The sequence below is a fragment of the Nomascus leucogenys genome, chromosome 15 (genome assembly GCF_006542625.1).
Source record: "Nomascus leucogenys isolate Asia chromosome 15, Asia_NLE_v1, whole genome shotgun sequence".
NCBI classification, from domain to species: domain Eukaryota; kingdom Metazoa; phylum Chordata; class Mammalia; order Primates; family Hylobatidae; genus Nomascus; species Nomascus leucogenys.
The window spans coordinates 23,164,567-23,178,103 of record NC_044395.1 but is presented as its reverse complement, the minus strand read 5'-3'; the positions used below and the strand labels follow the sequence as shown (position 1 = coordinate 23,178,103).

The following is a 13,537-nucleotide window of genomic DNA, read 5'->3' as shown; positions in this document are numbered from 1 at the left end:
AAGTTTCTTCCAAGATGAAGCATGAAGTTTTACATAGGTATTTAACTAGTTTGTATGGAACGTAAATGTGCAGATAGGCAAAGGGCCAAGCAGGAAACAAGAAGGGTAGGTATCAGGTTTAAGAAAGCCAGGGGATTTAAATTGTGAACTGGAGAAACTAAGAAGGCAAAAACAGGTGGGCTCCTGATTTGGAAGTCTTAGGGGTCATAGAACTGCGAAGGGTCATGAACCTGGAAAATTCCTCTTGGCTTTTATTTCCGTCCTCGAATAGTTAGCATACTTATAGGATATACGTATTTCTAATACCTTTACGATAGTAAAAAAGCAAACAGTGCTCTTGAGGAAGAAACATAACAAGAAAGAATATCAAATGCCGTCTTGTTTGCCGTGAAAGACCAAGGCTGCAGGCTGTGCTGCCTTTCCCCCGCCACGTAGCCATAAGTGAAACCAAATTGACTCTCCTGCTTTGCTCACTTTGCGCCCAGTGATGTTTTTCTGTACTTGTCCATGAAGTGCATCCTGAGCAGTAGCTTGGCGTGCGATTCCACTGACCTGTGATTTTTGCTGAGAGTGCTCTGCATCCTGGTGCCCTGCACAGCACCCATGCCGACTGTCAGGTGGAATTAGAAGCCAAAGGAGCAGTTGTTTCTCTGTTCCCTCAATATCTGGGAAAGCTGGCAGGCTAGAGATGTGAACATTTGGGAAGCAACTTTATTTTCAAGGTTTTAAGAGGGTGGGACTGCAAAAACAAGAGGAAAAAATTACCTAAGAATGGAGACATAGTGTCTCTCAATTTAGCATCCAGATGCCATTCTCCAGCCCAAAATAATCATCAGAAAGTTCTCCACATACTTTAACCATTCACTTCAGAGTTTTCAGTGGTTCAGATTTGTGTTGAAGCCATGGAATTAGAGCCTTGGGCTCAGGTTGCTAACTGACCTTACACCACCGTTACAGCTATGAGATGGGGCCATATGGCAGCATTGGGGAATGTCTACATGAGACAATGATGGCATTTTCTCTGACTGGAGAAAAATAAATGGATCTTGTTAATGTAAAAGGGCTGGTAAACCCATTTAAAGGGATCATCCTTTATATAATTAATACTAGAGACTTGAAGTTTTCTGCCTTCCAGTCACAATTTTGGAGCAGCTTTCATCTTGAGACACTTTGTTTTTCACCCTACTTTTAAGAGCATACAATTTCTTTCCTCATTTTTTTTTAGGCATGTGTAGATCATTGCATTGCTCTTTACGGTTCTTTGCCTTTACCACTTGTTTTTTATTTCAGTCTTTGCAGAACAAGAGCTATAACCACTTTGCTGCCATTTATTTCTTGTTGGTGGAGCGCCTGAAATCACATAGGAGCAGTTTCCCAGTGGAGCAGAGACTTGATGGCCGCCAGCGTCGGCCTAGCACCATTGCTGAGCAAACAGTTGCCAAGGTAATGCCCCCTTAGCTGAGAGTCTTATCTGTGCATGTGCCTGTTCACATGTTTGACAGATTTTTCATCTTATACACAGGGTTAGGATTTCCTCCTCTACACTCCATTTTTCTGTAAAGTTTCTGCCTGCCATTTACTAGATTCTCAAATGTTTTAGCACTTTCTCATTTTTAAGGGTTAACTTTATTTCAAACAGTTTTTTAAAAGAGGTGTTTCTCTTTTTCATCATTCACAATGTTAAGAATTACTGTCACTAGCCTTTATGTTCAATTCCATTTAACAAATTTTTATTGCAGATTTACCACGTGCGAGCTTCTATTCTTAGGCACTGTTGGGGGTAGGATATATTAACTACAGTCATTGCCCTCAGAGACATCGTGCTATAGAAGTGAAATAAGACAAGATCGTAAACAACCATCATTCAAAACAGGGAAAGATGAGTGCTGTAGCAGAGCCAGGAACAGGGGAGAGAGGGGCACATCTGAACAGGGGAAATGGCATGTAAGACACATCTTCACAGATGGGGAGGACTTGGTGAGTGGTGAGTTGAAGCATTATTGTGAAGAGTTTTGAATGCCAGGGTAAAAAGTTCACTTACAATTCAGGAAGCAGCAAGGACCTACTGAAGGCTGCTAAGCTAAAAAGTGATATAATTCTATCCATGCTTTAAGCTAATTAATCTGGTAGCATTATGAAGGATGGGTCAGGTAGGGAAAAAAAGAAATTTGGAGAGAGCAGTTAAGAGAGTGTTACAGTAGAGACGAGAAATACCTAAGGCTTAAACTAATATGGCACTGTTGGAAGTAGAAAAGAAGGGGCAAGTATAAGAACCATTTCAGAGGTAGACTCTGAAGTTAGCAATGGTTCAGAGAGGCAGCTCAGTGTGGTGGTTAGAAGCAGGGACTCTGGAACAAATCCCAAATTCTGCCACTTCCTGCTATGTGACATTTTAAGTTTCTTAAGGTCTTTTCGTGCCTTGGTTTCCTAAGTGTGTAATGGGGATAATAATAGAATGCTATGACAATTAAATTAGTTAATATCTGTGAAATAGTTAATATTTGTGAAATACTATATGCCTGGCACATAGTAAGTGCTATGTAAGTGCTTGTTGTATAAAGTAATAAATAAATGTTGGGGAGGAAGGGACAACATGACTTAGAGATGACTCTGTTCTTGAGCCAGAGCCTGAGAAAATAGGGGTGGCATTAACTCAGTTCTCAGGAGGAAGATGTGGATCTTGATCTGAGGAGACAGGCCGGGGCTAGAAATTTGAGAATCATCCATGTAGAGGTTGAGATGAATGGTTGGTTAGTATGCTCCATTGACTTTCCTGTCTACTTCTGTGAGTAACTGACTTTGTTCAAAACAAAAAAAAGGGCAGAAGAGTTTTGACTTTGTATTTCTTTGGCAGTTTTACAAAATTTACAGGATTATAATAAAATTTTGCATTGGCATCTACAGAGTATGTTTTAAAAAAGGGAATTAAATCTTCTTGATTTTAGTAGGTAAATGGTATATTTTGTTATACATACTTTATATATAAAATAAGAGTATTGGCTGGGCGCGGTGGCTCACACCTGTAATCCCAGCACTTTGGGAGGCCGAGGTGGGTGCATCACAAGGTCAGCAGATCAAGATCATCCTGGCCAACATGGTGAAACCCCATCTCTACTAAAAATACAAAAATTAGTCGAGTGTGGCAGCGCGCACTTGTAGTCCCAGCTACTCGGGAGGCTGAGGCAGGAGAATCGCTTGAACCTGGGAGGCAGAGGTTGCAGTGAGCCGAGATCCCGCCACTGCACTCTAGCCTGCAACAGAGCAAGGCTCCGTCTCAAAAAAAAAAAAAAAAAAAAAAAAAAAGTGAATATTGATACAGATGTAAGTAAAATAATATATCAATATAGTTCCAGATACTTGAGTTAGAGTATCTTTGAGCACTTGGAAATCTTCAAAGTTGAATGGTATTGCTTTCAAGACAGAGAAAGAAGGAGATAAAATGAAAAACATGTAAGATGTAGTGGAACTCCTTCCTTCTTGCAAATGCCTCTGGACAGAAGGATAGGAAGCTGGAAAGCCCCCAGGGCCAGCAGGCTTTCCCTGCCAAGTCTCTTTATTCTTCTTAAACATTACGCAAGTGAGGGAGCAGTGAGGGGTTATATAAACAGTTGTTCCTGAGCACGTGCATGTGTTATTGTACACGATATCCTTTCGTGTCTAGACTATGAGCAAATTCCCCAGCATATCTCAAATTATATTTAATTTGGCTTAGGGTTCAGATACATAATGTGACTTCTTATGTTCGATAATTTTTTAAATTACCAAGCACTCTGTGTCCTTTTTGCTTTATGCATTGACCCAAATCTCAATGGAACCTGCTTAGTGTAACTGAAAATGCTTCTACTTCAAATGGAGTCTTCAATGTTCATTCACATGCTTGCCTGAGAGCCTTCCGGATGCTGAGCAACAGGCCCCCTCCTCTCAGAGATTTCACATTTTGAGTTTTAGTGTTGAACTTGTTAAAAAATAGACTTCTGTTTTTATGGATATAAATGTGCCTAAAGTTTTAGTAAAGCCTTCTCACTTTAATTCCTTGATGTTCTAATTTTTTTTAAAGAAGTGGCAAACCACTTGTTTCTTGATATAGCAGCAAAAATATTGAGGAAACAACATGATCCAGTCAATACAAAGATAACGTGAGTTGTGGAATCATGCAGACCTTGGGTTCCACACCAGGCTGAGTGACTTCAGGCAAGTCAGCGTCTCTGAACTCCTGTGCCCTTAAATACAGAATGGGAACAGCAATACATACTTCATTAGATTGCTACCAAGATACAATTAGTTAACCTGTACCAGGAGTTTAGTTAAACAAATAGAGCACTGACGTGCCAGGCACAGTCCTAGCCACTGTGGCTTCAGAAGTACCCTGGAAACAGTCGCTCCCCTCAAGAAGTTCATAGCCTAGTTACAAAATACCCATTATGGACGGGCGCGGTTGCTCATGCCTGTAATCCCTGCACTTCGGGAGGCCAAGGCAGGCGATTTGCTTGAACCCAAGAGTTTGAGACCAGCCTGGGCAACATGGTGAAACACCATCCTACTAAAAATACAAAAATTAGCCAGTTATGATAGTGTGTGCCTATAATCCCAGCTATGCAGGAGGCTGAGGCAGGAAAATCGCTTGAACCCAGGAGACAGAGGTTGCAGTGAGCCGAGATCACACCACTGCATTCCAGTCTGGGCGACACAGTGAGGTTCTGTCCCAAAAAGTAAAACATAAAAAAATAATAATAATAAAGGACCATTATTATTATTTAGACAACAGTGGGATTCCCATCCTAGATTTGGAGTGCTTATGTTTGCTGTATAACATGCAGGAAGTATTAGATCTAATTGAGTTCAGACTATTTAGAAAAAATATGTCATATCTTTTTCTCATACATTCTAACCACTAGTTTTGGCAGGGTTTTGGGGGTAGGTTTTGTTTTTGAGATGGGATCTTGCTGCGTCACCAAGGCCAGAGCACAGTGGCAATCACAGCTCACTTTAGCCTCAACCTCCTGGGCTCAGGCGATTCTCCCACCCCAGCTTCCCAAGTAACTGGGACCACAAGTGCATGCCACCACGCCCAGCTAATTTTTTTTTTTATTTTTTTGTGAAGATAGGGTCTTGCTATGTTGCCTAGGCTGGTCTCGAACTCCTGGACTCAAGTAATCCTCCTACCGTGGCCTCCCAAAGTGTTGGGATTGCAGGACCTGATGAAGGTCACACAATTAGTGAGCCACCACACCTGGCCTAACCACTCGTTTTTAACAGTCCTTCCACTGCAAGTTTCCATCAGCTGGAAACAAACAAGAATGAAACAATCACCTCCAATTCTTTAATTACTGTTTAGAGGTTGCCCTTCACAACAGGTTGTGCCTGTTTGCTAGGGCTGCCATAACAAAATACCGCAGACCCAGTGGCTTAAACAACGGAAATTATTTTCTCACAGTTCGGGAGGCTGGAAATCAGGATGAGGGTGCCATGAGGGTTGCTACCTGGTGAGGCCTGTCTTCTTGGCTTGTAGCTGGCTGTCTTTTCACTGGCTTTTTTCTCTGTGCAAGTGTGGAGAGAAAGATCGCTGGTGTCTCTCCCTCCTCTTATAAGGACATCTGCTGTGTGGGATCAGGACCCCAACCTCAGGACCTCATTTAACCTTAATTACCTTCTTCAAGGCCCTGTCTCCAGATATAGCCACATTAGTGGTGAAGAGCTCAACTTGTGAATTTTGGCAGGACACAGTTCAGGTCATAACAAGTATTTGCCTATTGGAATAGTAACAATTTTCCCATAGGAAAGAACATTATTTTCATTTTAATGGTTCTGGAAAGCACAAAGTCCAAAGGAGAGATTCAAAGCACTAAACATGTGTTCTAAAGAGTGATCACAATTGGTTGGACATAATCATTGTGTATTGACACTCTTAAAGAATATCTTTATCTACAATGAACTCAAAACAAATTTACAAGAAAAAAACAAACAACCCCATCAAAAAGTGGGCGAAGGACATGAACAGACACTTCTCAAAAGAAGACATTTATGCAGCCAAAAAACATATGAAAAAATGCTCATCATCACTGGCCATCAGAGAAATGCAAATCAAAACCACAGTGAGATACCATCTCACACCAGTTAGAATGGCCATCATTAAAAAGTCAGGAAACAACAGGTGCTGGAGAGGATGTGGAGAAATAGGAACACTTTTACACTGTTGGTGGGACTGTAAACTAGTTCAACCATTGTGGAAGTCAGTGTGGCGATTCCTCAGGGATCTAGAACTAGAAATACCATTTGACCCAGCTATCCCATTACTGAGTATATACCCAAAGGACTATAAATGATGCTGCTATAAAGACACACGCACATGTATGTTTATTGCGGCACTATTCACAATAGCAAAGACTTGGAACAAACCCAAATGTCCAACAACGATGGACTGGATTAAGAAAATGTGGCACATATACACCATGGAATACTATGCAGCCGCAAAAAATGATGAGTTCATGTCCTTTGTAGGGACATGGATGAAGCTGGAAACCATCATTCTCAGTAAACTATCACAAGGACAAAAAAACCAAACACTGCATGTTCTCACTCATAGGTGGGAACTGAACAATGAGAACTCATGGACACAGGAAGGGGAACATCACACTCCGGGGACTGTTGTGGGGTGGGGGGAGAGGGGAGGGACAGCATTAGGAGATATACCTAATGCTAAATGACGAGTTAATGGGTGCAGCAAACCAACATGGCACATGGATACATATGTAACAAACCCGCACATTGTGCACATGTACCCTAAAACCTAAAGTATAATAATTAAAAAAAAAAAAGAATATCTTGATAATATCTGCTTCCTTGGTATAATGACCGTCTATTTATTTAATAGTTGCTAATCAGCTATGTAATGCTGAGCATGCTGTCTGTATATTTATACCCTCTCTTGTTCCAAAAAGACTCCTTTAGTCCCCTCAGTGATCACAAGACTCCTAAAACCCACCATATTTCCTAGGAAGTGATTGTCACAACAAAAAGCGTTATTCGTTGATCCTATCCTTTATTCCTCTAACCGAGGTCACAGTCAGCTGTAGTAGTCCAGGTCGGATGTGAACACTGTCAAGGAAAATGTGCTACGCTTGGTCTGGCACAGCACCGTCTGGCCATTTAAAGCATCCGAGCTAGTGAGAGTCAGGGACGGAGCAGCATGTCGTAGTTAGGGCATGGGCATCTCATTTCCATACAGCACCCTCGGTCATGTGTTGCCCTGATAATTTAGACTACTTTCATAGAGAGGGGGAAGTCTAATAAAGTTGGGAAGTAGAAATCAATTCTTCAGTTTTATCCTTTGATTGAAAAGCTATTGATGGGGGTAAGAAGAATGTAGCAAATATACTTTAGTGGGAAGTGTAAATTTTACATATTGACTACATAAAAATTTTACATAGTAGCTAGATAATTTAAATGCCTGATATTTGAAAGGAAAAAGTTGTTTAACCTCAGAAGTGGCACAGAACATAAGCTTGGGGAATGACAACACAAGGAAAGCTATTTCTTTATCACACTCTGAATGGCATGCAGTTGTTTACTTGTTTGTTTGTTTTGGGGCATCCATACCATTCTGACACTTTGCTAATGCTACTTTATCTTATACAGTATAGCCAATGATATTAATATTGGAATATACCAAATATAAAGTATGTTGAAAATATATTCAGAGTATATTCAAATATAAAATATATTTCTAACATATCCCCCCATCCTTGAAAATCATCAATCCGAGATTCTAACTAGGAACCATTAGTATTTGAGAACGAGACTGCATTCATTTTGCAGTCTAATTCTTACATTCTTGTGATCATTTGGAGGCTTTAGGAAGAAGGGGAAAGGAGGAATTAATGTTTCTGAGTTAAGGACATTGCATGTTACCTTTTACAGTCCTGACTTCACTGTGAAGTTGGCATTGTGCTCTCACAGTTGAAGAAGGTAAGTTTCAAAGAAGTTAGGAAACCTGATTAAGATCGCACAATTTGTAAGTGATGGAGCCAGGAATCAAACTCAGGTCTCAGGAGAGGAGAAGCTAGAATCTCATACCATTTTGTCCCTTTGATTTGTTTGAATTTAAAATTCACCATCTTGTATCCCTTGAAATAACTATAGCCGGAAAAATTTAGGCTGTCCTTCTGCCTTTCATAGTCTAGTATGATGATTGTTTTCTCAGATGTGGTGCAGTGCCTGTTGTATTCAAAACACATCTAATAAATTATTCTGGTAGTTTTGAAGGGATGGTGATGAAAGGATCATTCAGCAGCTTCATCTTTAAAATCAATCTTTGCCAATTGTCATAAGGAAAAATTCTCTTTTAAATGATTTTTTTTTTTTTTTTTTTTTTTTTTTGAGACAGTCTTGCTCTGTCGCCCAGGCTGGAGTGCAGTGGCGCGATCTCGGCTCACTGGAAGCTCCGCCTCCCGGGTTCACACCATTCTCCTGCCTCAGCCTCCCAAGTAGCTGGGACGACAGGCACCTGCCACCACGCCCAGCTAATTTTTTTTTGTATTTTTAGTAGAGACGGGGTTTCACCATGTTAGCCAGGATGGTCTCGATCTCCTGATCTCATGATCCACCTGCCTCGGCCTCCCAAAGTGCTGGGATTACATGCATGAGCCACTGCGCCTGGCCTTAAATGGTTTCTTAAAAGAAGCATTTGTAATGCTTGTTTCCCTGGAGTAGTTAACAAAGGAGACGTGAGAACAGACTTCAAACCATCAGGAGCTTTCTATAGTGGGTTGACTTCAAAAACATAGCTTACAGTAAGCGTCTCTCCTTCCACTGGGACAGCAGGCTGAGTCCAGGCTGTGCCTCTCCTTGAAGGAAGGAAGATGTTCCTGTCACCCCATGTGACTGCTGCTTCTCTTTCTTCCTCTTCGCATACACCCTTACCAATAAATATATACCATCTCACCTACACCAAAAAGGCAGGTAGGGCAGGCAGAGACACAGCACTGACTCCAGCGTCCCTTGTGTTGTAGTTACTTGTGGGTGTGTATATATCTGTCCCTGGTTTAATTTTGAGCTCCTAGGATTTTTCTATTCTTTGTCTGTCTGGGTGTTACGTTTAAAGGAAGAGACAAATATGTTTGTTGAATTGAACGAGGAACATTCTTGATTCCTCACAAAAGCTTGCTTTCTTGTCACCTGCATGACAGTCAAGCATCCCCTCATGAGGCAGAAATGAAATTCTGTACAACCTCTTTCAGAGTAACCGATTGCTGAGTCTGCTTCAGATCACTGCCTGCACCATATATATATTTCACAAAATCTTTCTGGAGTTTCCAATAAATAAATATTCATTCTTTAATTGCCACAGGAAGAATTATTTTATTCTTAGAACTTTGTGTATTTATAGAGAAGGTATTCATGTTCCCAAACTGTCTGTTCTTGCCATATTTACAGGCACAGACTGTGGGGCTCCCAGTGACCATGCATTCACCAAACATGAGGCTGCTGCGATCTGCCCTCCTCCCCCAGGCATCCAACGTGGAGGCCTTTTCATTTCCAGCATCTGGCTGTCAGGCGGAAGCTGCATTCATGGAAGAAGAGTGTGTGGACACTCCAAAGGTACGGCTATGTTTGAGAGTCTCGGAACTGGCAGTTTGGCGAGACATTTCAGTTTGGTCCACAAGTGTTGTACTTTGGCTTTACTGAACTTTATCATTTCCTTAAGTCACTCAGGAGTGATGCTTTTGTGGAGAAAAACTTAAGAACAGTGTCCAGGCTCAACTCTTGTCAGTGTTTATCATTATGACCATTACGTAATTTGTCAGACCTCGTGGACTTCTGAAAAGCCTTCCCCATCTTTCTCCCTCACTAATTCCTTCTCTCTTCAAGTTTCCAGATCTCTCACAAGTGTTTGGTTGGTTTGTTTGTTTTTTCCCTAACAAATTAATGCTGAAAACAAAAAAATTAACTTTCATGCCAAATTGGGCTTTGATTACTATTGCCGCTCTTCTGCATAGGTACCTCAGGTACAAAATGATGGGCCATCTTTTGTGATCAGTTATTCATGTCTTTTTGTCCAATTTGGAAATGTTTAAAAGTTAGTGTGCTGGGCCAGGCACAGTGGCTCAAGCCTGTAATCCCAGCAATTTGGGAGGCCAAGGCAGGCAGATTGCCTGAGCTCAGGAGTTCCAGACCACCTTGGGCAACATGGTGAAACTCCATCTCTACTAAAATATAAAAAATTAGCCACGCGTGGTGGTACACACCTGTAATCCGAGCTACTCAGGAGGCTGAGGCACAAGAATGGCTTGAGCCCAGGGGGCCGAGGTTGCAGTGAGCCGAGATCGCAGCACCACACTCCAGCCTGGGTGACAGAGTGAGACTCCATCTCAAAAAATTAATAAATTAATAAAAATAAAAGTGTGTGGAATGAAGTTGGCATTTAGGATACAGAAGATGACAGCTTCTCTCATTCATGGATGTTTCTTTAACTTCCAATGTGTATTATATACACGTAGCATAAGCGATGTATAGAAGATCATAATAATGGGTAGTAGAGTGTCAGAAAACACAGGTCTTGGAGCATGTTCAAAATAGACCTCCTCTTAGTGTGAACTTGAGCCACGTAACAAAACTCTTTGAACCTCCGTTTTCTCTTATACAAAATGAGAACACCAACTTTATGAGACTATTATGAGGATTAATTGAGATAATGTGTGTGAGGTTTGGGACAGATTATAGATACTCAATAAATAATGGTTTCCTGTCTTTTTAGCCTCTTTAGGTAATAAAAAGATGAGTGAGACATGAACTCTGCCTCTCAGAGAGTCCACTATAGCCTAACAGAAGAAACATTATACATACTGAAAGACAGCGCCAGGTGCTGAATAAATTGATAAAAGATAAAATATGGGCCGGGCACAATGGCTTAGGCCTGTAATCCCAGCACTTTGGGAGGCCAAGGCGGACGGATCATGAGGTCAGGAGTTCAAGACCAGCGTGGCCAACATGGCGAAACTCCGTCTCTACTAAAAATACAAAAATTAGCTGGGGGAGGTTGCGGGCGCCTGTAATCCCAGCTACTCAGGAGGTTGAGGCAAGAGAATTGCTTGAACCCAGGAGGTGGAGGTTGCAGTGAGCCGAGATCGTGCCATTGCATGCCAGCCCAGGCAACAGTTCAAGACTGCATCTCAAAAAAAAAAAAGATAAAATATGATCAGTCCTTTAAGGAAGTATAAATCAGAATGAGGCAGGGGGAGTTGCTTTTAGCTGTTTGATCAGGAAAGTCCGGTTTAACTGTCAGAACTGGGGATTGAAAAGCGGGTAGACCCAGGACAGGTGGCTGGAAACCGGGGGTGGGGAGTGATGTCTACAGTGGAGACAAGACTAAAAAAGCAAGTACTAGGGAAGCCTAAGTCCATCTCCGTAGAGAAGGGTTCAGATGGTCTGAGGAGAAGGGCACATGCAGGGAAACTGTGTGAAATAAAGGTGAAGGAGGTTAGCGTTGAATGGCAAGCCAAGAAATTTAGATGTTTTCCCTAAGCGAGTGCTTTCAATATGGGGATAGGGTTTGGTATCAGTTGAAACAACTGAAGGAACAGTTGTTAGGGGAGTAGGAAACTGCTGAAGATATTTGAGCGAGGAAGCTCTTGGATCCATGTTGCACATCAGAAAGTTAGCCTGCATATCACTGTGTGTGCCCCAGTGCAGGGGAGAAACTGGTGACCAGGAAGACAGGTTAGAGCATGTGTCCAAGAGGGAGGTGATGGGGCCTGAATTAGAATAGTGGCCATGAACCTGGAGGGGAGGGGATGATAGAAATGAGATGGTGCAGATAAAATTGATAGAATATTAAGGTCTAGGGAGAAGTCCAAACCAGTAACAAGATTTTGAGCTTAGATGGAGGGTGAGAGCCATTATCAGAAATGGAGAACTAAAGGCAGGGCAGATTCAAGAAGGCCGACCATGAGTTCAGCCAAGCATAGCCCACAGCAGGCAGCTCCAGTGCGAGGCTGCCACAAGGCGGTGTTGAGCTGAGTTGTTGACCAAAAGGATTTAGTGTCTGGGCCCCTAAGGATGAGTCCACTGCCTGGGGGCAGTCTTTCTTCTCTGCCTGTGGTTGCTACTGCAGTCCCACTCAGAAATTTAGACATAAATTAAGGCAGCATTATTCATTTATTTTAAAGATGTAATTCCCTCAAAAGAATTAAAATGCAGTTGACTAAAGGCTTGTCTGTGAGAGCATCAGGCCTAAAACACAGATTGGGTACTGACTGCTGTATTATATAGGGCAAGCTATTTTTAAAGCTTGTGATTGTTACTGTAACCAGAAAACAGGCAGGAAATGAATGATTTTGCAAAAGATATAGACAGGAGCTAGATGGTATATTTGCATTTGTAGGAAGAGCAGTGCCACGCTGGAGCTGGTCACCCACACTGGCAATGCCACGCTGGCACTCAGCCAGGCCATAGACATCCTCCGGGCTTCTTTGTGGACCGTTTTATTTATGTCAGCAAAAATGCTAATCCCTCTTCCCTCCCTAAGACCTCTTTCTTAGGGCCCATAAATAAGTGCACACGCACACACAGAAAAACTATCAGAGACACAGTTCCCTTTTTATTGAGACTGCCTCATGTGCATTTACTGTAACACGCATTTGTTGTTTTCTGATTGATGCTTCATAGCTGCGTGTATTGATACTTGCATTTCTCCTCTCAACTGGGGACAGGTATTGTGCATCTCAAAGAGACTTCAGCTCTCCTTCCCTCCCAGAAATCTTCAGTGCTTCAAACTGTCAGTAAAATCCCTTAGGGAGTCTGAATGGAAACTTTGGTTTGCAGTTTCAAAAAAATATTGCCTTTCTGAGATAGTCGCCCAACTCTAGATAAGAATGGTTGGATCAGGTGCTCCAAACAGGAACTGAGATCCACAGGTGACATGGGGGCCATATGGGAGGGCAGATGCGTAAACCCTGTAGAATAAATCTCCTTCAAGTATCTCTTTTTAATAAGGAATTTTGTATACATACATATACACACAAACTTGAGTCATTTTTAGCTTTTTTTTTTTTTTTTTTTTTTTGAGATGGAGTATCACTCTTGCCACCCAGGCTAGAGTGCAGTGACATGATCTCAGCTTATTGCAACCTCCGCCCCCCCGGGTTCAAGCGATTCTCCTGCCTCAGACTCCGGAGTAGCTGGGACTACAGGCGCCTACCACCACACCCAGCTAAGTTTTGTACTTTTAGTAGAGATGGGGTTTTTACCATGTTGGTCAGGCTGGTCTCGAACTCCTGCCCTCAGGTGATCTGCCCGCCTTGGCCTCCCAAAGTACTGGAATTACAGGCATAAGCCACCATGCCCAGCCCATTTTTAGCATTTTTATTTGAAATGTAATAAAAGGATTTTCTGAATTATCCCCTTCATAGCTGGATAGCGGAAGGGAACTGTGAGGGTAAACCCTGAAAATGCAGATACAGTGGAGGTGTTTCGTGTCTACTTACATTTTTAATAACTTTTTTTATGACAAAGGTAGTACACACAAGGTCTGAAAAGGATA

The 13,537-nt window shown here is 42.0% G+C and overlaps 1 protein-coding gene across 1 annotated transcript in view; it reads left to right on the top strand.

The window, feature by feature from the left end:
- SIK2 (salt inducible kinase 2) overlaps positions 1-13,537 on the top strand; it is a 131,231-nt gene that overhangs the window by 103,894 nt on the left and 13,800 nt on the right. Inside the window, exons 8-9 of the mRNA XM_003253119.4 lie at positions 1,291-1,443; positions 9,433-9,597. Coding sequence (XP_003253167.1) covers positions 1,291-1,443; positions 9,433-9,597 — 318 coding nt within the window. The remainder of the gene's footprint in view (positions 1-1,290; positions 1,444-9,432; positions 9,598-13,537) is intronic.